Source organism: Gracilinanus agilis, chromosome 2 (genome assembly GCF_016433145.1).
Source record: "Gracilinanus agilis isolate LMUSP501 chromosome 2, AgileGrace, whole genome shotgun sequence".
Lineage (NCBI taxonomy): Eukaryota > Metazoa > Chordata > Mammalia > Didelphimorphia > Didelphidae > Gracilinanus > Gracilinanus agilis.
This window is the reverse complement of record NC_058131.1, coordinates 644,500,789-644,525,677: the sequence shown is the minus strand read 5'-3', so window position 1 is coordinate 644,525,677 and position 24,889 is coordinate 644,500,789. Positions and strand designations below refer to the sequence as shown.

The window sequence follows — 24,889 nt, the reverse complement described above, 5'->3', positions numbered from 1 at the left end:
TGGGCTGGGAGTGGATATCAGGAAAGACTTCCTAATAAAGAGAGATATCCCTAAGAGAAATGGGTTGCTTTGGGAAGTAGTGGATTTGTAAAAATGCCTTAAAAAAAAAAAGATATGAGACAAGATGGTCCTCCCTCTGAGGTTCCTTGGACCTGAGATTCTGTGATTTTCACCCCGAAGTCCCTTCGGTACCTCAAACATATCCCAAGCTGGATTCAATATTGTTCCACTTAAATATGCCATACTTGCTGACTCCATTGTTTCCATCTCCTGGGTTTGTCACCTTGAGAGAATGGCTTTAATCCTTTCCTCAACTTCATTCTGATTAATTACCATAAGGAGGTAGAATTGACACTTTTAAAATAGAGCTCACGTTAAAGGGAACTTACTGGTTTACAAAGCAATACACTCCACTTTGGAATAGCTCTAATTACCTGGGAAGTCTTTCTTTAATATCTACACCCCGCTTAAGAAAAATAACAACGGAAATCGCGGTATTTCCGGGATATCCGGGCAAAGGATTCCCTCGGGTCCAAGCACAGGCTCTCCCCTCGCCGAACCTCCTCCAGCGAATGCTATCCCGGTTGCCGTCAGCAGGGGACGCCCGCCATCCCTCCCCTTCCAACACCACCCCTTCCCAACATCAGGTGCGGAAATGGGTGCTCGATCCCGTTAGCTATTTCCGGTTGTGGCGAGATCTTGGGAAGGAAGTGGCGTGCTGTGACCTGAGATCACGCTACCTGGTCTTCCGGGTGTCTAGTGTAGTTTGTAATCGCACGTGTATCTTTCGCGTCCTGGGTTCCTTCTCCGCGGGACCGACTGTAGAACGGGAGACGTCCGAGGATGAAGGCGGTAAGTGTGAGAGTCCTAGCTCGGGCCCTGGGGCTCCAGACCGGGAATAGTCGGATGTTATGAGCGGTCCGGAGCTGACCGAGGGGGCAGTGCCCGGCTGTGCCGGGGTCTGTCTGACCGAACCTACCTCGGGATGCTGGGCTAAAAGCCCTGGGACCGGGTCTCAGGCAGGATCTGGATGTTTGTAAGATATGCGTTCTCCTGCTTCCCAGACGTGTCTCTCCAAGGCTTGTGAGTCAGTTAGTTTATTAAGAGCCTACTAAGTGCCAGACATTGCTAAGGGGAATCTAGGGAAGCCGGGTAAGAGTTGCAAATATTATTTGAATGTACACAACCTTGGGAGAAAGAGATGCTGTCACTTCACAGGTGAGGGAACTGAGGCAAGTTGAAGTTGAGTAATTTGCCCACGATCACATAGCTATTATCTCAGGCAGGATTTAAACTTAAGTCTTCCTGACTTCGGGCCCAGCACTCTATTCACGGAATCGCTTAGCTCCTTCTAGGCAAAAGGAGAACGGGCAAGGTGACGTGGTCGGACTTGAACTTTAAAGAAAATTGAGTTTTTCAGCCGAGTGGAGGATTGTTGAGTGTATGGAGAGACTTGAGAGGGAGACAGCTAACTCTTTATTGTAGTAGTCCAGTTCTGAGGTAATGTGTAAATTGGAAAGTGAATTTAAGTGTTAATTGGTAGAGAAGTGATGACTAATTCGTTCCTAAATATTAAAACATGGGAGAGTTAAATAGTATTTTGCCCTGTGTATCAGGACAAAAGAAAAAGGTAAAAAGGGGGAAAGTAAGGCCATAGATATTGAGTGGTCTCTAAATGTATTGGGTGCCATTTAGTTGTACTGTATTCTTTTTGTTGAATTGTATTTACATAATGCTTTAAGGTTTGCAAAAATTCTTCATATCTATTCCCTTATTTGATCCTCACGACAACTCTGTGAGGAGCTACTGTTGTATCCATTTTTCAAATGAAGAAACTCAGACTCATTGAAGTTAGATGATTTACTTAGGGTCACAACTAGTAAGTTTCTGAAGATGACTCCCCCCTTCACTTCCCCTCCCCAGTATAGAATTCTGTCCACTCATACTGCTTTCTTCAACCTCTTATGTGAAAGCTGCAGAAGTGGGATGTTTAAAATAGAACAACTCTAATGAAAACTATCATTTAATGTAAAAAAAAAAAAACTCAAAAAACTCTATCCTTAAAAAATGAAATTTTCTCTAAATTAATTTTGGCATGTATTAATTATTTCTGTTATTTTCTAGCGAAAAAGCAAAAAGCGAGCCCCAAGCTTTCGGAAACTTCTGAAAACTAGTAAAGTCAAACTTGACAACAAGTTGAAAAATAAACAATATAAACAGCAGAGTACTGCCAAGAAATATCGAAAAGAACAGAGGAAACTTAGACAAGCTGTTAAAGATGTTGTATCTAAGAAGCCTGTTCCATTGGAGGATGGAAAGCAAATACATAGAGGTAAGTGTGATAATATTAAAATTGTGTGTTAATTTATTCTAAAATGTTCTGAATGGGTTGGTGGTATGAACAATTCTTATAGTAGGTAGTACAGTATATGTATGCATATATATGCATATGTGTTATATCTACAACAGAATTTTTCTTCATGGTGTTCTCAAGCTACTGAATTTACTCACTTCAATTTGTTTTGTTGTGTATGCCAGTTTTCCAGACTGATGATAAGGATGTGATTAATGTTCTTTTCCAAGGATTGGAAAAAATTTCAAAGCAAGGGAGATAGAGTTAGCAGGTACTCAACATAGTGGATACAGGTAGAAGTCTGGGGTTAAAAACATTTTTAAGAATGATCAGAATGAGATGTCCTACTTAAATTTTTTGTATTCTGCCACTCTATCCCCCTCCTAGGTATTCTAAGTGTTTATAGACAAAAATGCACAATCCTTATGTAAGTTTTGACTAATTATATATAGTAGTTACACACAAAAAATGTGTAACTTCTCAGACTTACACAGGGTCATGGTGACAGGTTAATTGAACCTGTCACCATATATTGAAGGAAAGGTTAATTATATTTATTGTTATACATAATATATCTTATATATAATTATTGTTAATTATAAATTAAAACTAATTTATACTTCAGAAGCTTTTTCTGAGTATATTGTCTCCAGATCTTTATCTCTGATAATCTGATAAGGACTGCTTAGTTGATAAGGAAATAATGGGACACAGGAGATGATTTTTTTAGCTCATGCTTCCAGCTCTGTCTCCAGGAGCATGGAGTTTATTATATATATTTCAAGATTCATTTCACACAAAAGAACCCCCCCAAAACTTTGCAGATGCACAGAAGTTACAAATTATGTCATATCAAAACACAAAAGGTCTCATTGGCTTCAGAATAGAACAAGGCCATGGCTGAATTTTGACTGGGTTCTTATCAGAAAGCCAAGTCAGGGAATATTATCTCAGGGTTGAATTGCCCCTGCTAAGGTTTTGGCCTTGGCTGAACCAGGCAGCTGCATTCCTGGCCAAAGTGGGAGAGTGTTAACCTCTTAAATTCAGGTTTGCTAGGAACTTAAAGCTTTTCAATAAGGCCACAATACTTTTCAATAAGAAATCACAAGGATCACAAAAGGGGTCAAAAGAAGAGTCTCATATTTTTATCTATTCTCTTATTGGCTTCCCACAATTATGTTCTTTAGTAATTCAGTGGGTCTGTATATCATCAATCTTATATTTCCTTCATAGATGTAGATTGTAACTCATCCATATTTTCTCATTCATTTTATGCTATTCTTGTCCATCTCTTACTGCAAACCCTCCACAGGACTCTGCTCAGTCTGATGGGGCTTCTTTTAAGTTTCTTCACATTGTATGGGTGCTAGTGGAGCACACAGTTATCTTTTATTCTTGTATGACAGACCCACTTTCTTTTTTGATCATTTTTTTTCTTTCTCACATATGTTTTTGTGCCACCATTGTGCAATTTTTCTTTTTCTTTCTTTCTTTTTTTTTTTTTTTTTAAAGGACAGAAAAGTGATAAGGGCTAAGCAATGGAGTTTAAGTGACTTGCCCAGGGTCACACAGCTAGAAAGTGTCTGAGGTCAGATTTGAATCCAGGACCTCCTATCTCTAGGCCTGACTCTTTATCCTTTGAGCCACCCAGCTACCCCTCACTGTGCAATTTTTCATTGGTAATATGTTGCGGTTAGCTCATGATCACAATTTGCCTCTTTATTGCCCTTTGGATGACCTACAACTTTAATTCTCTGAAGATTGTGGTGTTTCATGATTACCAGACATATATTTTTAGTGGAAGAATATTGACAAAGCAATGACTTAGATTGCAGTACTGGCGAACCTTTTAGAGATGGAGTGCTCAAGCCGCACCTTCAGGCCACCTGTGAGCCCCTGCATTACCCCAGAGAGCAGAGAGAGGAAGTGCTTGCATTGGTCTATTGGACAGAAGGATGGGGCATGCAAAAAAATGACCTTAGGCGGGGTGGAAATGAGTAATGGAGCAACACCCTCTGGCATGCCAGGGCACCTGTGCCATGTCTTCACCAGCATGACTTTAGCAACTTAGGGACATTAAAAGCACCCTGCAGTTTGCTAAAGGTAGTTCAACCTATGCTTTTCCTCCTATTTATTTCTGGGATAAGCTTTTGTATTGATAAACCAACTCTACAAACAGGTGCACACAATAATCTGGATTATAGTTTGGCTGAGGTTATTTTGCATATCATTTAAGAGGATTTGCAGTATTCTAAAGGTTTTAGCAGTTATCCCAAAGTAATTGAAAATATTAACATCTGAAGATGTTGCTCTTGATGTAGAGTCTTATTTGGACTGTATTTTGTACTTATTCCATGACAGTATCAAAGATCTCTGAGCATGTATCTGTCTGTTTGTGCCTCTTTGATTTTAGCAATCAATAGTTGTCAAAGTAGTCCTTGTGTCTTAAAAGCATTCTCACCTGATTTTTAACATTCAGGGAGTTTCATTTTGTTCATTTTATTCTAGGAGAGCCTTTAAGGTGGCATTTTTGCTTTACAGAATCAAATAAAGTGGGACATTGTATTCTTTGCACCTTTTAGTCAATTGTGTATATTTGAAGATGTTTGCTGTGAAACCTATCTATTCCTCATACTTTCAAAGGATGTCTTGAACACGTATCTTATAATACTCAAGGTAGTTGTAGATATGGAAAAGTCAACAATAGTTCTGGATACTTTAAAAAAAATTTTTTTTTTACATTTTTAAACCCTTAACTTCTGTGTATTGACTCCTAGGAGGAAGAGTGGTAAGGGTGGGCAATGGGGGTCAAGTGACTTGCCCAGGGTCACATAGCTGGGAAGTGTCTGAGGCTGGATTTGAACCTAAGACCTCCCGTCTCTAGGCCTGACTCTCTATCCACTGAGCTACCCAGCTGCCCCAGTTATGGATACTTTTTGATCACTGTTTTTGGTGGAAAGAAGGTCCATGATTTTTCTAAGCATTTGTTTTCTTTCAAATCCTCTGAGAATCAATCTCCCAGAATCTTTAGAATGCATTGCTTTCTGTATATTTGGAATCCTTTGCTTCCTATTTCTTTTATTTAATTGAATTTCTGCTTCCTTGAATATCATATTGGGGGTGTCATTGTAGAGGTAGAGTCATTGTCTCTGACTCCACTATTCTTTCTTGATGTTGAACAGGTCTGGTTCTAAAAGGTCTTGTTCCTGTATCATGAATCAAGGCTTTGGGATATTGATACAATTATGCTGGGTTTATTGTTACTTATGGAGAGAAAAAGTTGCGTTAGTGCTTTTGATGGTCTTTTTCATTGTTTATCTAACTTCTTACTTTGACTCTTAAATGTCCTTGACCATCAGTGGTTATTAAGTGTCTGCTCTGTGCTTGGCACTGGGGTGAGGGAAGGAACTCCCAGGCTAATGTTTAAAGGCTAAACTCCTCATTGGATTTCTTGCCAGACTTCTAAAAAGTTTTTCTTTCCTTGTCACTTTTTTATACTCTAATGCTCATTATTTCCTGCCATCATACTGTGTAGAATTTTACAAATGGTGTTGTCATCCAACTTTAAGATTCTTGATGAGATAGAATTAAATGAGGAAAGTAGGAAAATTTAAATTTTGGCCTAATATTTAAAGATTTTCCCTTTCATAGGACAGACTGGATTTAGTCACAAAATTTGTGTTCTAGTTACAATAGCAATGAGCTTTATTTCCATAATTCATTTCTGTTTCTGATACCTTTGAGATAGCTCAAAGAACAGAGGAGGAAGAAGAAGACCTTCCTTTGGATATGATGGATGAAGATGATTTGCAGTTACTGAAAGATTTAGGTCAAATGCCATCATTCTTAACTAGAGATCTTTCTTCTAGGTAAGTATTTTTTTAAAATATTCAGAGCATTTTAATTAAAGAAAGATTTTGAGGTTATTTATGACCCTAAGATGACAAGATATTTAGAAATATATATAGTAATTGTGAAAATAGTACCATCTAAATTTAACTGATGAACAGTAAAAACCAAAATTGTTTAGTGTACAATGAAGTAAATCTGAATGAATGGTTGAGAAGAATGAACAGGATAGAATGCTATTCATATGGCAGGTGAAGGAAATGGTAAGCTAGAACAGCCAGAAGCAGAACAAGTAGAGGCGTAGAAAAGAGCTAGAAATAAATACCCATAGAATTTGCAGTGGTGCATAGCACAATAATTTAAGACTGAATATTTAATCAGTGATTGACTAGAATCTAAAATTGAAAAACAGGAAAAGTCAAGGGTAGACTTTGTACTTAAGAAATATTTATGTAATTAATATTAATGTTATCTTATTTTCCCATAACCTAAAGAAAAGGTTTTCAATTTTCTTTTAATGTAATTTTTGCTAAAATATGCAGTGAGCCTGTTCATGTCAAGAAACGGAAGCAGGAGAGCATAATAGACAAATACGAAAAAGTACCAAGACGACTGCAGACTGAGCCAGAAAAAGAAGTAATTCACTTGCTTCCTATCAAAGATAAGTGTGGTATTATTCCACAGACCAGGGAGAAGCCAGGTAAGCTAATTATTGAACAATAATATTTAATTTGCTATTAATAATATTGAGTTATTAACAGTTTTTTTTAACATGCAGTTGTCGATACTAATGAAGAGGAAGAGCAAGAAGAAATGGATGTTGAGGAAGGTAATTGAATGACTTTATATTTTGTTGATTTAAAAATAAATTTCTGGTTCCAGCTGGAAGTATCACAATGAGTTTTTAATTTTTTAATTATTTTTATTATCATGCAAAACACACCTCCATATTGGCCTTTGCTGTAAGAGCACACTCATACAAAACTAAAACCTCAAAATAAAACCATAAATACACTGATGTGAAATGTAGTATTCTTTGATCCACATCCATCTCACTCCAACAGTTCTTTCTATGGAGGTGGATGGCATTCTCTGTCATAAGTCTTTCTTGGTTACAAGCAATAGAGTTATAAGGGCTATTTAAGTTAAGTGACTTTCCCAAGGTCACATAGCTAAGAAACTTCTTAGCTGTTCTAAAATCCCAACATAAAATTAGCCCCATCAGAACAAAATACAATTAAATTTCAAATACTCTTTATTGAAGCCTCTTTCATTTAAAGTAGGTATTATAATGATTTGAAAATATGCTCTGATATGGTTGACACCAATTCTTTTAAACAAGTGACATTTCTAGTATAGTTGCCATTTGAAATGTGCAAATTTAATAGTAGTTTATATTGTTGATGTGAGCCAGTTCCAGCACAGCATTAGTAGTACTTGCCCAATAAATGCTGGTTAATTGAACTCAGACTTATTTTATTTTGTAAAAATTGGGCTCTAACCATTGAGGAGTTCATGAATGTTTATTTTGGAACTAGTTGAAATATACTTTTGTTTAAAGGACTAAACCTTAAAATGATTAGTGTGCTGGTAGAGTGATTAAAAATTTTAAGAGAACAAATTAATTTGTTTTCAAATGTCCTAAAAGTTCTTTGGAAGCAGGCTTTCACATATGAATAAATAGCATAATTACAAATCATGCTTACCTCTACATTTTCTTGAGAGAAAGTTTTATTAAAGTTTTATTAAACATTTATTAAATGTCTTAGGTTCACTTATGGTACCATGTGTACTTGTAAGTATTAACAGTGCACTTCTTTAATATTATTTTGTAATTCTTTTTTGCCGGTTTTCTCTCTAATGAGTATTATTTTGTTTCAGTGATTACTGAGGATCCCATGCCAAAGTTGACCACAGAAGAACGTTTAATTGAGAGGCGGAGGAAACTACAGGAGAAAAAAATACATATTGCAGCCTTGGCATCTGCCATTTTATCTGATCCAGAGTCTAATGTAAATAGCATTAAATACTTAAGAGACTATTTCTAGAGAACTGCTGCAAACTCTGAATGTTTTCAGTCTATGTGATCCTGTAGATGAAATACAAAATCATATTAACTTGACCTGAATAGGAATTGGTATCTTTTGGGTATATAGTAAAGGATTAGTTATTATTTGAAAGCTGATTTTTTGGTTTGGTTCTTTGGGTATCCTAGATAGTTAATGGACACATGATTTTATAATATTGTGCAGGCTGAGGCAAGGTTGAACAATACAAGGTATTTAAGATAACCCAACATATAATTCCCCCCAAACTTCCAAAGTAACTAAATTAATACAAATATCATATACTATAATTTTTTTGGTCTAAAAAGCATTTTTCTTCATAATAAGTCTGTGAAGTAGGTCTTGTAATTATCGTTGCTGTTTTACCATTATGAGAATTACCCATAATTGGCACAGGTAAAAAGTGTGGCACCACCACTGTAGTCTTCCAGTTTCTAGGACAGTATTTTACCAAGGCTTGTGTTTTTTATAATGTAGATTTGTTTTCTTTTTCAGAAATAGTCATTACAGTATTCATTTTAATACTAACCTATAGAATCCTTTACACTTAAAATATGATTCAATTTACAAAAAGTAATATAAGAAGAAACTTTCAGGAAGACATCTGTTGACAAAATAATGCTTTCTTGTATTCTTTGACATTTTAGGATTTCAGATTTCCATTGTAAGTGTAATTCTTTTAAAATATGTATAGGCATCCCTTCCACATTGTGGAGGTTAGGGGCATGCCACCTTGCCATGATCTGGAATATTCGATTAAAACTTTTTAGCCCTCCTTTTATACCGGAGAAGACATCTGGTTTTTCTTTTATGCATTTTTATGGTACTTTATTGTAAAATTTGTGTTAAGTATTTAGTCACAGACTATTTTATGCATTTTTACAACTTTTTCTGTGTGGTTGCTGACCTTTATGTGTCATCTGTAGCTTCCACAAACCTTCCCCAAAATTCTTGTTTAATTTCATATGCTCACCCATGATAATAGCTAAACTGAAATGGAGATAGTTAAGATATGGGAGGGATACCTGAAGTTGGTTTAGCATTGTGATGTATTTCCATTTTAGTGCTTGATTTTGGGCTTTTTCAGCCTAATGCTTGCTGCTCTTACTTTGTTGTGATCTGTTTTTTAATTCCACATGCTATTTCTTTAACAGATTAAAAAGTTGAAAGAATTGCGTGCCATGCTTATGGAACAGGATCCTAATGTAGCTGTCATTATACGGAAATTGGTGATGATTTCTCTGATGGAGTTATTTAAAGACATTACTCCTTCCTACAAAATTCGACCGCTAACAGAAACAGAAAAGGCATCTAAGGTATTGTTACAAGTTGTCCAAACTAGACTCATATATAGCTTATAAAGAATCCTGTGGCAAGTAAAATAGCAATAATGGCTGAGACTCAGTTTCCTCCAGGGCAACATAATAGTTTATTCAGTGACTTGTAAACTTACTACAGTGGATCCCACTGGCCAACTTAGTTAAAAAGCCAGTGACTCTGAAGGAACAGGAAAGCCCCCCCTTATTGGGATTCAGTATTCTAGGCAGTTAAGAATGTCATAATTGGCTATATCTAGGAAAGGTGAGTTGGTCTTCAGGTGTGGGTGATCAGATCCCTTTCTGGCAACTAAAGAGTGTTAATTGCTTTAGGGGGCCTAACTTCCTCTAGCAGTCTTGGCAAGAAAAACAAAAGACAGTGTCATTCAAGAGGAAGAGCTCTGAATGGAGGTCAAGAAACAGTTTGACTTTAAGCTCTGCCAATCTGGGTGTCTTGGGCATATAGAAAAGGATTAGTGACTACAGAATAGATTGGAAAGAAGGAAGGTACAGCCCAATTTGATTTCCCTATAGATACCAGATCACTCCTAATTTTAACCAAGAAGAGGAGCACTGGAAATTTGTCTCTTATTATCCCCCAAGATGGAGCAAGAGCCCCAGGGGGCTAAGAGTGATCATGCTACTATAAGAAGGGAAGCAGGAAATGGGTTGCAAGAAGGTAAGGGAAGGAGTTATGAAAAAGCCGGTCTCATACCAGGAATAGATGATGCCTGATTCTGGAACACAGTAGATAAAGAAGGAGCACCAATGGTCAGGAGAGGCTCTTAGACTTCTGTCCCTTGGATGGTTGGGAGCTGGAACTTCCTCTCTAGCTCTGAAAGCTGAAGAGGTTTGGTTTCCTATCCCCTGAAGCCAAAGATAACAAATCTGGTGTTCCTGTCTGGAGAAACCCTTCAATACTTGAGATTCAACAGTTTTTCCTACATATTGAAAGTGTTCCTAATTGCTCTGAAGACCTGTGATCCGGTTTAACCTGTGTTGGTGAGGGCCATAAGCCAACTGACTTTTGTAAAACTCCTTCCCTTACCTTTTTGCAACCCATTTCCTGCTTCCCTTTTTATACTATTCACTCATTCCTTTAGAGACTGTATTGTGAGCTAAACTAAAAAATTGGCTGGATTGCAGAGTAATATTAATTATAAGTGATTCAGCATAACATTATTTTTCCTCATATCTTTCAGGATTTGCTTAAGAAAATGACCACAAAGGGGGCAGCTGGGTAGCTCAGTGGAGTGAGAGTCAGGCCTAGAGACAGGAGGTCCTAGGTTCAAACCCGGCCTCAGCCACTTCCCAGCTGTGTGACCCTGGGCAAGTCACTTGACCCCCATTGCCCACCCTTACCAATCTTCCACCTATGAGACAATACACCGAAGTACAAGGGTTAAAAAAAAAAAATTAAAAAAAAAAAAAAGAAAATGACCACAAGCCAGCTATTTAGTCCTTTCACATACAGTGTAGATGTATTATAGCAGAGTGATTCATGAAGTGAAATTCTGAATAGTGACCCTTACTTTTTCTTTTTGGGGAGAAATGGAAATCTAGTTTCTTGGGTTGGTATTTTCTCTAGCACATGTAGCTATTAATACCTTATATTTATAATCATTTATCTATTGGGGAATGATCCTTTCTGCATTTTAGATACCGAACTTTTACAACTCATTTTTCATAAATACTTTTCTCTTACTGTTTTTTCTTTTAATTATACTGCTTTTTTGCTATGCAAAAATATGTTTTAATGTAGTATGATAAAATAAACTTCTCTTGCCCCATTAATTCCTTCCATTTGTTGGACTAAAAAAAATTACCATCCCTCATAATTGTTAAATAATTCTATTTCATTTCATCTTTTCTAGGAGACTTCGTTTTTTGTTTTTTCCTTTGGTTGATTTCTCATCTAGTGGAATTTACTAGAGTATTTGGTATGAATCTAGGTCCATATACCTTTCTTGCCAAATTGCCGGCAATTTTCCCAAAAACATTTTTCCCAAGTTTCTATTTACCATAAACCTATCATTTTACTGTTGGTCATTTTACTATATTAATCCAACCTATCCATGAACATTAAATGCCCCTTAGCTCATTTAGGTTCATTAGTCTGATTCTATGTCTATAATCTTTATGCAAGGCCTCTGTGATTAATTTTCAGTATATTTCTTTTAAGTGAGGTTTTAATATTTTTAATTTTTATTACTAGTAAATAAAAATGAACATGATGTTTCTGGGTTAGTATTGTATCCTGTGACTTCAGTGTTTCCATTACGTTTTTGGTCACGATGTTAGGATTTTTTTTCTACCATATTTATATCATCTAAAAATATTTCATCCATTTTATTTCTTCTTTATTTATTCATTCGCCCACCCACTTATTTATTTATTTATCCATTCATCCGCTCATTTATTTATTTATTCGGTTGTTTGTTTATTTATTTAAATTAAAGCCCTTATCCTTCTTCTTGGAATCAATACTGTGTATTGGCTCCAAGGCAGAAGAGTGGTAAGGGCTAGGCAATGGGGTTAACTGACTTGCCCAGGGCCACACAGCTAGGAAGTGTCTGAAGCCAGATTATATCCATTTTATTTCTAAATTCAGTTCTTTTTAAGTATATTTTTCCTTTCTTGTAGTAACAGCTTGCTCTTAAAAGTAAGAACAAATATAAAAATTATAACTCATATCCAGACTTATAGCCATTTAAGAGAGTGAAGACAAACTGGTGGTTGAAATTGAAGGATGAGTTGGAAAAGGGAATCTCATTTTACCCTTCTTGTAATAGCCCCATCTACTGGAACTTTTGGATGTTTCTGTTGAATCTTAGAGGCCTATAATGCTTCTGTCAGGAAGTAAATGTGGATTTACTTATAATCTTTGGTGTGATTATAAATGAGTTTTTAAGCAAACATATCTTAAAAAAGCATTCATGGTTCTTACAGTTTGTAAATAATGGAATGTTACTGTGTATTTTGGCGCTCTCCGTGTCAACTGTATGAACTCTGTGATGATCTTCATGTATACCAGCTATAAAAGACAAACAGTCTTTATTATAGTGTAGTATAGAAGGAAGGCTGTGGACTGAAAAAACCTGGTTCTATTTCTGGCCCTATCACTTATTAGCTGAATAACACTGCCCATTTTTGGATGATGATAATCCATTTTTCTGTGATGTCATGTAGAAAGTTCCATGTATAAGGGTGCCATATAAATGTAAACTATCAATACTACTTAATTTGGAAAAAAATTTTAAGTGTTTTTGCAAAAACCTCAATTTTGCCGTTTGTGTTTTAGTTGTGATATTTGCAGATTGGAATACTTTGGCTTTGAAAAGTGAATTTTTATGTTCTTGCAGGTCCGAAAAGAAACCCAAAAACTAAGAGAATTTGAAGAAGGCCTAGTAAGCCAATATAAATTTTATTTGGAAAATCTGGAACAAACAATTAAAGGTAAAATGATTTTTTTATGCTATTGTTGGATTTTCTCAGTTATTTTGTTTCAGGAGGAAAAAAGAATTACTTGAACCACAAATGTTTATAATGAATACTTGAGAATTTCATTATGAGTTAGTGACTAGGGTGAATTTTCCTATCAAATTCTTTTTTTTTTTCCTACTTCCTAGAGGAAATCTCTTTAGGAGAGTCTTTGGGCATCGATGGGAAAGGAAGAAGACATGACCTTTGTTCATTGCTTTAATTTAACACACTTGGATTGAACTTAACTCTTGACTGGCAAGCCTTGGTTATTTGGGAATAGCAATTGTGGGCCTTGTTGTCCTGTATTATGAATAGGTTCTTGTGCTGGAGAGTTTTGGAGGAAAAGGACAGGCTATTAGAGGAGCACATAGGACATATAAAATATTATCCCTTATAGAGACAATGTGGAATAGTGGATCTAGTGTCAGGAAGACCTGAGTTAAAAATATGGCCTCAGACACTAGCTGTATGACCTTGGGCAGATCACTTAACTTTTGCCTGCCTCAATTTCCTCATCTTCAAAATATTAATAATAATCACTCTTGCCTTGAATAGTTATTGTGAGAATCAAATGAGATAATTCTGAAGTATCTAGCACAGTGCCTGGCATATAGTAAGTGTAATGCAGAGATGCAATCAAGGCATTTACCCTTGCAAAACCTAATTGTAGAACTTCTGGCAGTTCGCCAGCTTTAGAACTCTGACAAAGGTCAGTTGGTCCCAGAAGCTTGTGAAGAGCGGAGGGGCGAACTGGGCTCTGCCTTCGAGTTGAAACCTTGCCTTGAATCCGTGCTTTTGTCTTTGGATATTTGGAGCTTAGCTAACTTCTCTGGACCTTCCCTGACCTTCCCTATTCCATTCACCTATTACCTTCCTGATTTTCCTGTGGGCTTTGGGAGAAGGGTGGATTTTTGAGTTGTAGCAATTAGGCTTTCAGGATTTAGTTCCCCATAGATAAGTAGGGCTTACCCTTGAAACAACCTATCCCCCTGCTTTATTGTTTTAGTACTCCCTAACCTCAAGGGCAGCCAAACTTCCCTGGCTGAGAGAGAGCAGCTCTCTCTCAGTCCAAGCCCTTCCTGTGACCCTCCCCCTCCTTGAGCTTCTCCCTAGCGGCTGTTAGGGAAACCTTGAACTCCTCTCTCCTTATAATCAACCTTGAAACTTTAATAAATCCCACATTACCAAATCAAACCCTTTTCTAAATCATTGGCTCGACGATAAGCGAGGGTTGAAGGAGGGAAGGAATTATTCTCTTTATTTTCCTGAGGGAAGCTGGGAGTGTCCATTTTGGGAGGAAGTAGTTGTCTCTATACTTCCTCCTGGAAACCTTTTAGTTTCACTAACAGGGAAGAGCCTTGGGACTCCTTCTTTGTGGACTTGAGAAACTGACTAGAAAGCCCTCTAGTCAGATTCAAACCACTTCTGTCTGCCCTAACGTTTGTGTCTGTAGAAATACCATTTTCCCTGGAAGAGTCCAGCCTTCCTCCCCAGTAACCTTTGTCTCTAGTCTGAGTGTCTCCCTGTTGCAGCTGCCTCCCATAATTACCTCATCATCTCCCTTACCGTTCCTTATACTGCCTTGTCCTCTATTTCCCTAACTCAGCCATTCCCTTACATCTCTCCTTACCACCTCAATCCACTATTGCACCCTCCTTTCCCACCAAAGGACCAAAACACCCTATTTACCTTTTCTTTATTACCTTTTTATTACATAACTAATATAGAAATGTTAGCCATTATTGTGACATTTAATTGCTATGTGACTCTGGATAAGTTGCTTGACCTTTTTGTGCCTTAGTTTCCTCATCTCTAAAAGGAGGGGGTTGGATATGATGACCTGCTCAGATTCCTTCTGTCTCTAAATCTATGATCCCTCTTATGTCCTGAGGGACTGGACTTTTTTGTGTTTGCTAACTAGCACTTCCTAAGGTCCTCTTAAAATAGAGCTTGGCACCATACTTTATGAGCACCTGGTTAACGTACTCCTGGATTTTACTGCTAGATGACAGTAGAGTGGTGGCAATTAGCTTTTTAAATTTGAGTGTTATATAAATGGGCATAGATGCACTATGTCTCTTCAGGCCAAATATATTGCTAGAGATAGTTTTTTTTAACCTTTACCTTCCATCTTTATTTTTTTTTTAATTTAAATTTTGAATATTTTCCCCTAGTTACATATTTCATGTTCTTTCCCTCTCCTCCAAACCCCCCTAACCTCCCTTAGCTGACATACAATTACCTTCCATCTTTGAATCAATGTATTGGTTTCAAGGCAGAAGAGGAGCGGTAAGGGCTAGGCAGTGGGGGTTAAGAGACTTGCCCGGGGACACAGATAGGAAGTGTCTGAGGCCAGATTTGAACCTAACACCTTCTGTCTCAGTCTGAGTCAGGCTCTCAATCCACTTAGCCACCCAGTTGCCCCCCTAGAGATAGGTGTTAAGCTTTTTTTTTTTTCCCCAATTTACCAAGTTATTTCACTTTTGTGGTTCTTATTTATAAACACTCGAATCATGCTAGTAATTGGAATTTTGTTAATAGGCTTGCCTCTGTAGAGGTTTTTATGGGTATATGACTCACAAGGGATATCTCTGGCCTTTGGAGTAATGGTGTTAAACTTAAACAGAAATAATTTCTCTGGGCCTTGTATTTATCCACAAATATTTGTTATAGTGCACTTTTATTTATTTTGTTAATCATTTCCCAATTGCATTTTAATCTGATTCAAGCTATTCTCATGAGTTTTGTGGGCAGCTTTTTTGATACCTGCTTTGGAGGATTACATTCTAGCTGATGGAACAGAATATACACACGAAGCAATTTGAAAAGAAAAGTAACATGAATTATAGATAACTATAGTAGAATAGAAACTGTGTTAATGGCAATTTTAGCTGAAAGGGAAGACTACAAGTTTAATTGGAAAAGATTTCTGTGGAAATGAGTGGTAGAAAAGAATTGAAGATGGAAGGCAAAATATGATGTATAGTCATAGAGAGACATGGAAGTGTCTTATCTTACAAGATTTGGGGGCTAGTTGACAGATTGATTTGTCTATAAGGAAAGGTACCTGGAAACGGTAATGATATCAGGGTTAAAGAGGCATTAAGAAGGTACCTTGAAAACTAGTTGATAAATTTCAGTTTAATAAAGATAGGGGCTTCTGTCAGGAAGTAAATGTGGATTTACTTAGGATTCTATATCGCTGTTTTTCTAAATGCCTGAATTATTGTAGCTAATTCTGCTTCCAGCCTTTCTCATTGTGGTTCATCTTAGACAGAACCAATAAATGACTGATAAGTTGTCAAGAATGGGAGAGGTGCAAGGAGGCTAGCAGTACGAGTTTGGTATCCTTCTGTATGAGATTATTAAAAGTTTGTGGGATGGCAGTATTTGTCAGCTTGACAATAACACAGGATGTAGCCATACTCTTGGCTTTATCCAATATTAATTCATCATAGGAGTATAGATTTTGAGCTTGGAGAGACCTTAGAGGTTATCAGTCTAATCCTTTCCTTCTCTTTTTGAGAACCAGAGGAAGAATTGGGCTTGCCCCAGGTCAAACAAGTAAGTGGCAGAGCTAGGATTTGAACCCTGCTGTTATGACTGCAGGTGCTCTGTGTTTATCTTTTCTGCCTCACAGTGATGTGGAGAAGTACGTAGAAGATAGGATGAAGTAGTTTGAGACTAAAGACAAAAGCCAGTAGATTTTAGTTTACTGGCTTGGTATTGTGTGTATAGAATTTGTTCCCCAGGACTTGATTACCCAGCATCCCATTTGCATGCTTACGCTGTGTAATCCTATGGAGGATAAAGTTTTAGTGTGACCCTGCCCCCTCTCTCTTTTCCCTGAACGAGACTGCTGAAGCTGGCTTTCAGCCAGGCAGGAGAATTTACACACATGGTCATACTTCAGTTAGAATATTAGGCTTTGAACTTCTATTTTTTTTTAATTTCTTTTACTTCAAGTGATTATTAGTAAACTTTATAAAAATAATACTTGGAGTTATTAATATTAATTTAAATCTTACCGTTATACATCAGCAATATGATGTTGTTACTAATAGGCTGATCTGAAATGTGAAGACAGAGAAGGAGAACTTGTAGAGTCCCAGGGTGTACTGATAGAGATGAGCATCTCGGCTCAGGAGAATAAAGAAAGAATCAGGGAGATCTGCATAACTGGGAAAAAGGGTAATTTGGGCAAAGCCCAGGAAACACTGATAAAGAAAGCAGTGTTAGAGTGAAGACAAAGCCAGAAAGAAAAAGACCTAACTTCTCCAGTGATATCTTTGTTCATTCAGCCTGTGACTGTGGTAAAAGTTGGTCAAGGATAGAAAGAATCCTTAACCTGAGTTGAGATTCTGAGTGGCCTCAAGGGAGGGCTAGAAATGTTGTAATTAATTTTGTGTCTCATCTAATGTTGAGCATTGTGCTCTGTAAAAAGTAGGTGCTTACTAAGGATCTGTTGGAAAAATAAATAAGGGAGCACCAGGAAGGGACCACAGAAATGTAAGCATTGAATTAGACTGAATGCAGTCTAACTAGCCTCGTTATCTAATATGAGACCGTATACTTGTAAACCACCCTAACGTTTCTGTTTTTTTTTAATTCCCTGAGATTCTCTTATCCTGCTAATGTGGTAGCTGAGCCAACTCTGAGTGTGCTGCATTGCAGCTGATATAATGGGTTACTGTACTGCCAGGGAAGAGAAAGCCAGGAGAGATTGAGAGTGAAGCGGGGGTGGGGGGGTGGGGGGGTGGACTTTGGGGAAAAAATCTGCACATCTCATCCCCCTTTTATCTTTTCACCCCCTTAATAGTTAACTAAAAAGTGACCTGAGACAAGCAGGAAGGCAGGATTCTGGGTGGAAGTGTTCTATATGAATGTGATATTTTAGATGGAGAAGTAACTAGGGGTACTTTACTGCCGCAATTATTATTGTCTTTTAAAATAATTGACATTTATATTTCAGTTTAAAGTTTCAAAGAATTTGACATTTTGATTTAATTTGATAGAGTAGGTTAGAAGACTAAAATGCTCTTTACTTCCATTTATTAAAAGTTATCTCTTTGAAAAGAGAAAATATACCTTTCTCCTAGAGAGGTAGGGTGAAACTTTAGGTGTGCAGTCTTATAAATACTGTGGTTTTATCAGTTAAACATTTATCCAAATTTTTCTTTTATGAGGAAGGACTTGAAATTATATTGGGAAATGATTCTGAAATCACCGAAAAGTTATTAATTAGGGAAAAAGCCAGTATAGTCTGTTAAGAAAAAAATGAAATTTCCTTCTTAGAATTGGAATAAAAGCTGAGGATAGTCACATGAGAAATGTGGTGGATTATATATAATTAAATAACATTTGTAAACCTTTAAATGCTCCAGTATGTATATTAAAAGAGGTATTTGAAGAGATGCTGAACAAGCCAATTTGTCCCATAGGGTGTTTGAATACAAGCTCTGATGGGGAGGGTCTTATAAAAATAACGTTGTGGGGGGAAGCATTATGACTAGTTTGGGTTTTGACTAAAGGCAATTCAAATAACAGAAGTTGTCTTTTGATTAGATTGGAAGCAAAGAAAACTGAAGAAAAGTAATGTTGTCTCCTTAAAGGCATATAAAGGTCTGGCAGAGGTTGCTGTGAAGAGCTTATGCGAACTGTTGGTAGCACTCCCTCATTTTAACTTCCACAATAATATTATTGTATTGATTGTCCCTCTTATGAATGACAAGTCAAAACTGGTACGTATGTCTAAATGTTCATTTTGTTAGAAAGTGTTTAAAAACAATCATTCCAGAATTACCAAAATTATTATCTTGTTTCTATTCCTGTGCCTAATACTACTTCTTTCCAGGTTAGATGGAAAAAAAAATTAGCAAACCCTCAGTTTCATTTCTTTACAAAGATTCTTTTTTTGCATGTAGTTTGATTTTTCTTTTAAAATTTTTTAAAATTCTGATCTTAAACAGTAAAACAAGTACTTCCATATATCCAATACACAATGGGTTATAGGTAGTAGTAGTACTAGTGATTCTTTCTGTTCTCTAGAAAAAAAATGCTTTACTGATCCTCTTTTCTTCCTTTTTTAAATTTTTTTTTGAGGGGGAGGAAAAATGTTTCCTCATCCCTCTCAATTGCTTTCCCAGTGAGGGGGAAGAAATTTTTTGAAATAAATATCTACGGTCAAGCAAAATAATCCTATATTGACCATATCCAAAAATGTATGTCTCATTACTTTGTTTTGAGTCTCTCACATTTCTGTCAGGAGAATGTCAGCCCACTTGATCATCAGTCCTCTGGAATTGTGATTAACTCTTGTTTTTCATTAGTATTCTTAAATTCTTCAAAACTGTCTTTACATTGATGTTATTTTTAAAATTGGTTCCTTGGTTCTTCTCACCTCACTTTGCATCAATTCATAATAAATCTTCCCATGTTTTCTGAAAGCTGTCCCTTTTGTCCTTTTTTATATCTTGTTAATGCTGTGTTACTTTCATATACCATAAGTTTAGCCATTCCCAATTATATGAGAATCCTTTTAGTTTGCAGTCAAAAAAAAAAAAAAAGTCACCAAAAACCAAACTATTTTAAGTATTTGATTACACAAAGGTCCCTTTTCTTTTGATCTCTTTGGATTATAGGTAGTAGTAGTACTAGTAATAATAGTAGTAGTAGATGATGATGATGATGATAATGGCCATGACAATTGTCAATTTGGATATAATTCCAAGTTGCTTTCCAGAATAGCTAGCCCATTTCACACCTTCACAAGTAATTTTATTAATGTACTGTTCCTGTAGTCTTCCAGCAGCTTTAGTTTTCTGCTTTTGTCCTTTTTGTTAATCTGATAGTTGTTTTTAATTTAAATTTTTTAAATTATTCATTATTTGGAACATTTTTTCACATGGTTGTTGATATCTTAAATTTCTTCCTTTGAAAACTACCTGTTCATATCCATTTACTAATCTGTTAGACAGTTGCTCTTATTTTGTAAAATTAGAATCAATTCTTCTATATCTTGGATATGAGAATTGAGAAATTTTCTGCAAACATTTTTCCTAAGTTAATCAGTTCCTTTCAAATTTAATTACATGTAACTTTGTACTGTGCTTTGTGTTTCAGATTTCTGAAATGTGTTGTGAAGCAGTACAGAAGCTCTTTAAACAAGATAAACTGGGTCATGCTTCTCTTGGTGTCATTAAAGTGATATCTGGTTTTGTAAAGAGCCAGAATTATGTTGTTAGGCCAGAGGTAAAGATTTATTTTCTATCCTACTTGGATTCATTTTCTGCTTGCAGAAGCATGTTTTATCATTGAAATATTCTTCACACCCTGTTTTTCCTGATACAAATTGTAGGCTATTGTCATTATGCTTAAACTTTTTGAAGGTGAAGTTTCTGGATTTGTAATTTCATGGTAACTTGCCACTAATGTTGTACTTACTACCTGCTGGCTACCTAGGGCACTGAGAAGAAACCAAGTGACTAACTAGATCGACTGGAGCCCAGATCTTCCTGATTCCATCATACTGTCTTTTACAAATCCAGTGAAAGAAAACTCAGTCTTTATTGGGGATAAAAGTTGAGGGTTTTGTTTTTTTTTGTTTTCTTGTTTTTTTAAACTAGGCATGAACATAATTTAGGCCTTTTTCATTAGAGAGTTATAGTAGTGGTAAATAATCAGGAGAAGACATTGGAGTACAATTGAAAGAGCATTGAATTTAAAGAGGAATTAGGTTTGAATTCCAGTCCTTCCTGTGTCATCAGCATATCTTGTCTGAGCTTCAGTTTCTTAAAGGTTAAAGTTTATCCTTTTAGATCTTCTCTTGAGAAGTCTAATTGGATAGTCCCCTAATCAGAAATACTCTTAATGTACTTAGAAGTTTATATTTTGGAATCGCTACTGAAATTCATGACTATTTGTTCCTGGCATTGTTGCCTTTCTGCTATGTATGGTTTTCTAGACGAAAGAGTAGTCTATTTTGTTTTTTTTTATTTTGGACTCCAAATTATTTTTGCAGTACTCAAATATGAACTGTTAGTAATGTTTTCTTGTGATGACTCATTAATGAAACAAATATTAACTTTTACTTAATAATGCTGTTCCAAGTTCCCAAGGCCATTTTTATTGAGAACATGTAGGAATAAAAGTTGAAATGTGGGTTATCACTGTTCGCATCTTGCAAATAGATTTTTAAAAGACATAAGGGTCCCCCTTCCCCTAATAACTTTTTCCAGGTTGGTCCCATTTAAATTATCTACTCATTCCTATCTTTTCATTTCTCTGACCACACACCCTTTTATTAGGTATTTCCCAAAAAAGACTTGTGGGAAATGAAAAAAAGTTTCAAGTTGAAGATAAAAGTGGCAGTGTTTTAGTAAAATAATTCTTGTTGGAGGATTTCTTCTGTTGTGTCAGATTTTCTACATCTGTGTGTTTTTTTTTTACTCATTAGTTGTTAAAGTCGTTCCTGTATCTAAGAATCAAAGAAATAGAGGTGAAAAAAGACACAGAAGACATTAATGCACCAAGAAAGTTCATGTCTTATAAGGAGAAGAGAAAATCTCTTTCAAGAATGCAAAGGAAGGTCTGATTTCTTTTCTCCTCTTTTACTGGGTGTTATATTTGACTTGAAGAACCATAGAAAGATCATCTAAGATTTGAAGAATCCTTACTCAGTTCTTACAAGTAGGTATGTTATCAGACCTACTTGCAGAGATCATTGTTAGGCAGTCAGTAAGAAAGCATTTATTAAAAGCTTTTTTGGGGCCAGGAGCTCCTGAGGGCTGGAAATGGGAATACTCGTGATCATGGTCCTTGTTTTCAAGAAGCTGACAGTTTAGCTGAAAGAGATATCATGCATATATGTGGATGTGGATCTATAAAATAGATTCCAGATATTCGCTTGTGGAAGCTAGTTGGAGGCAGTGTGAAGGGGCTAGGGTAAGGAAAGACACCATTTAAAAGGAAGCTTTTGAGCTGAACCCTGAAGTAAAGCAAATATTCTATGAGGCAGGAAGTGAGGAGGGGGCAGCTATTGAAAAGGCATGGAAGTGGGAAATGGGAGTGCTATGCATGAGAAATAATGAGAAAGGCCATTGAGGTTGAACTGAAGTGTTGGGGGAAGATAAAGTAGTAATGTGCAGTAAATAACTGGAAAGGGAAGTTGTATAAAAAACATTAATCACTAAATAGAGGAGTTTATTTGATCCTGGAGGGGACAGGAAGCCACTAGAATTTTTAGAAGGGGAGTCACAATCAGAGTTGTGCTTAGGGTTTGATAGCTGTGTAATATTTAGTAAACAAATTCGTCCTGACCTTATTTGCTCATTTGAGACTGCTCTCTAAAATTACCAGTGACCTGAATCTAATTAAATCCTTGTCCTGTGTTCTGGTTAGTCTCTTGCTGGATTGTCATCCATGTCATACTTACTGACTCTGTGCCCTCTTGGGCTCTATTCTGGGCCCTTTTTTCTCTTTATATTCTCATGCTTGATGATCTCACCAGCTCCCATAGTCATCATTTCTATGTTGATTGATCCCATATCTATCCATTCTCATCTCTCCAGTGTTCTATCATAAAATGCCTCTTAGACATTTTGAACTGGGTGTCCTGTAGGCCTCTCAAATTTAGCATGTCCAAAACATTTTTGCCCCCAAATCACACCTCTTTTAAAAATTTTTTTAAAATCTTTTAGAATTTTTGACTTTTATTTTTTAAATTATGTGTAGAAACAGTTTTTTACAATTGTTTTCTGACATTTTGCAATTCAGATTTTCTCCTTCCCTCTTCTTTCCCAAGACGGTAAATGGTCTGTCATAGGTTATACCAGTGCTTCCTTATAATGCATATTTCCATATTCCATATACTGTGACAAAAGATATATCATGCATATAACAAAAAACTGATGAAGAACATGATAGCATACTTGGATCTGCAGTCAGATTCTAACAGTTCCTTTTCCTTCTTTGGCTTTGATTAGTATTTTTCTTGGGACCTCGTTTTGCTGATCATATAATATTTCTCTTATTGTATACCCTGTTCTCCTGGTTCTCCTCACTTCACTTTGTATCAGTCCATATAAGTCTTTATGAGTTTTCCTGAACTCATCCTGTTTGTCATTTCTTATTCTACAATTGTATTCCATTACAACATATACCATAACTTGTTCATCTATTTGCAGTTGATGGATACTCCCTCAAGTTTCCAACTCATTGCTACTGCAAAGAAAGCTGCTAAAAATATTTTTATGCAAATAGGTCCTTTTCTCCTATCTCAGCTCTTTGAGATACAGACCTAGTAGTGGTATTGCTGGGTCAAAGTGTATGCATAATTTATGGCCTTTTGGGTGTGGTTCCATATTGCTCTCTTTAAGTGGTTCTATCAGTTCACAGTTGTGCCAACAGTATATTAGTGTCCCGATTTTCCCACTTCCCCTTCAACATTTACCATTTTTCTTTTTTGGTCAAATTAACTAATCTGATAGGTCATACTTCTTTTAATTTTCCTCTTTACCACTTCCTCCTAGTCATCTGTGTTTACAACCTATGTATCACTATTACTTATCTCATTTAGCAAGACAAGTGTCAAATCTTGTCATTTCTATCTCTTTAACTGGATTATTCTAATTAGTTTCTTTGTCTCAGAACTCTTCCCACTTCAATCTGTCTTCCTTCTAGCATCCTCTCCTGTTTCCCTAGCTAGCTGCTCATACCTTCCTTTATACCATATATCTACCATATATCTGTTGTCTGTATCCTGTCTATATCTACATGTGAACCTCCTCTCTCCCCTTTAGAAGTTATGTTTCCAAAGGGCAAGAGCCACTGAATGGTTTCTGGCACTTTGTGCAGTTCTAGGCCACCGTAGGTGCTTAATAAATGTTTTTCAATTGATTGAACATCAGACCAATTAGAATAAGCCAGTGGAGGTTCCCTGACTTACTGATCCTATATTAGAGGAGACAACTTTTAATTAGAAAATATTTTATTGAAGTGTTACATTTTATTTTCCTCTATTTTTAGTGGAAGAAAGCAGAAGAGAAACTAGAGCGAGAACTTCGGGAAGCAGAGGCTACAGAGAGTACAGAAAGAAAGATGAAGCTGGTGAGCATTGGGACTGACCCTCTATTCTTTGACCTTCTCTTTTGGTATATGATGCTAATTAAAAGTCCATTATAATGGGGATGTTTCATTTTCTGTGAAACTTTAAGTCTAATTTGTGGCTAATATATGCTCTCTGTGGATTAAAGGTTCTAGCTTCATTCTACTTTGTCAAAGGTCAAAAGATTATTTTAAAGAAAGAAAACTAGGGGCAGCTGGGTAGCTCAGTGGATTGAGAGTCAGGCCTAGAGACAGGAGGTCCCAGGTTCAAATCCGGCCTCAGACACTTCCCAGCTGGGTGACCCTGGGCAAGTCACTTGACCCTCATTGCCCACCCTTATCACTCTTCCACCTATGAGCCAATACATAGAAGTTAAAGGTTAAAAAAAAAGAAAGAAAGAAAACTAGGTTTTCATTGTGTGGTCTCAGTGAGTCAGAAGGAAATGAAGTTTTACTGAAGTTTTTTTGTACCTCTTTCTATAGCACACAGAGACGCTGAACATAGTATTTGTAACCTACTTTAGAATATTGAAGAAAGCCCAGAGGTCACCTCTTCTGCCAGCAGTCCTAGAAGGTCTTGCCAAGTAAGATCTTTATAATTTGAATAGTCTTATTTATTTATAAAGTACAAAAATTTGTATGACATGATGAGCCTTAGGTTCTGAAAGCCTCATTAAAAAACCCTAAAAAAATGAGTAGGCTTTTTATAAGTCATTGTG

At 36.4% G+C, this 24,889-nt stretch overlaps 1 protein-coding gene across 2 annotated transcripts in view; it reads left to right on the top strand.

The window, feature by feature from the left end:
• Positions 1-769: 769 nt before the first annotated feature.
• The window catches only part of NOC3L (NOC3 like DNA replication regulator), a 43,238-nt gene continuing 19,118 nt past the window's right edge, over positions 770-24,889 (top strand). The window contains exons 1-14 of one of the 2 annotated variants that reach the window (XM_044662639.1): positions 770-852; positions 2,125-2,336; positions 3,484-3,487; positions 6,098-6,222; positions 6,745-6,902; positions 6,981-7,031; positions 8,084-8,214; positions 9,423-9,584; positions 12,947-13,040; positions 18,633-18,808; positions 20,190-20,318; positions 21,523-21,654; positions 24,093-24,173; positions 24,654-24,754. In XM_044662639.1, the coding sequence (XP_044518574.1) occupies positions 844-852; positions 2,125-2,336; positions 3,484-3,487; positions 6,098-6,222; positions 6,745-6,902; positions 6,981-7,031; positions 8,084-8,214; positions 9,423-9,584; positions 12,947-13,040; positions 18,633-18,808; positions 20,190-20,318; positions 21,523-21,654; positions 24,093-24,173; positions 24,654-24,754 (1,565 nt within the window). In that variant the 5' untranslated portion in view covers positions 770-843. The remainder of the gene's footprint in view (positions 853-2,124; positions 2,337-3,483; positions 3,488-6,097; positions 6,223-6,744; positions 6,903-6,980; positions 7,032-8,083; positions 8,215-9,422; positions 9,585-12,946; positions 13,041-18,632; positions 18,809-20,189; positions 20,319-21,522; positions 21,655-24,092; positions 24,174-24,653; positions 24,755-24,889) is intronic. The other variant, XM_044662638.1, reaches the window with a different exon arrangement.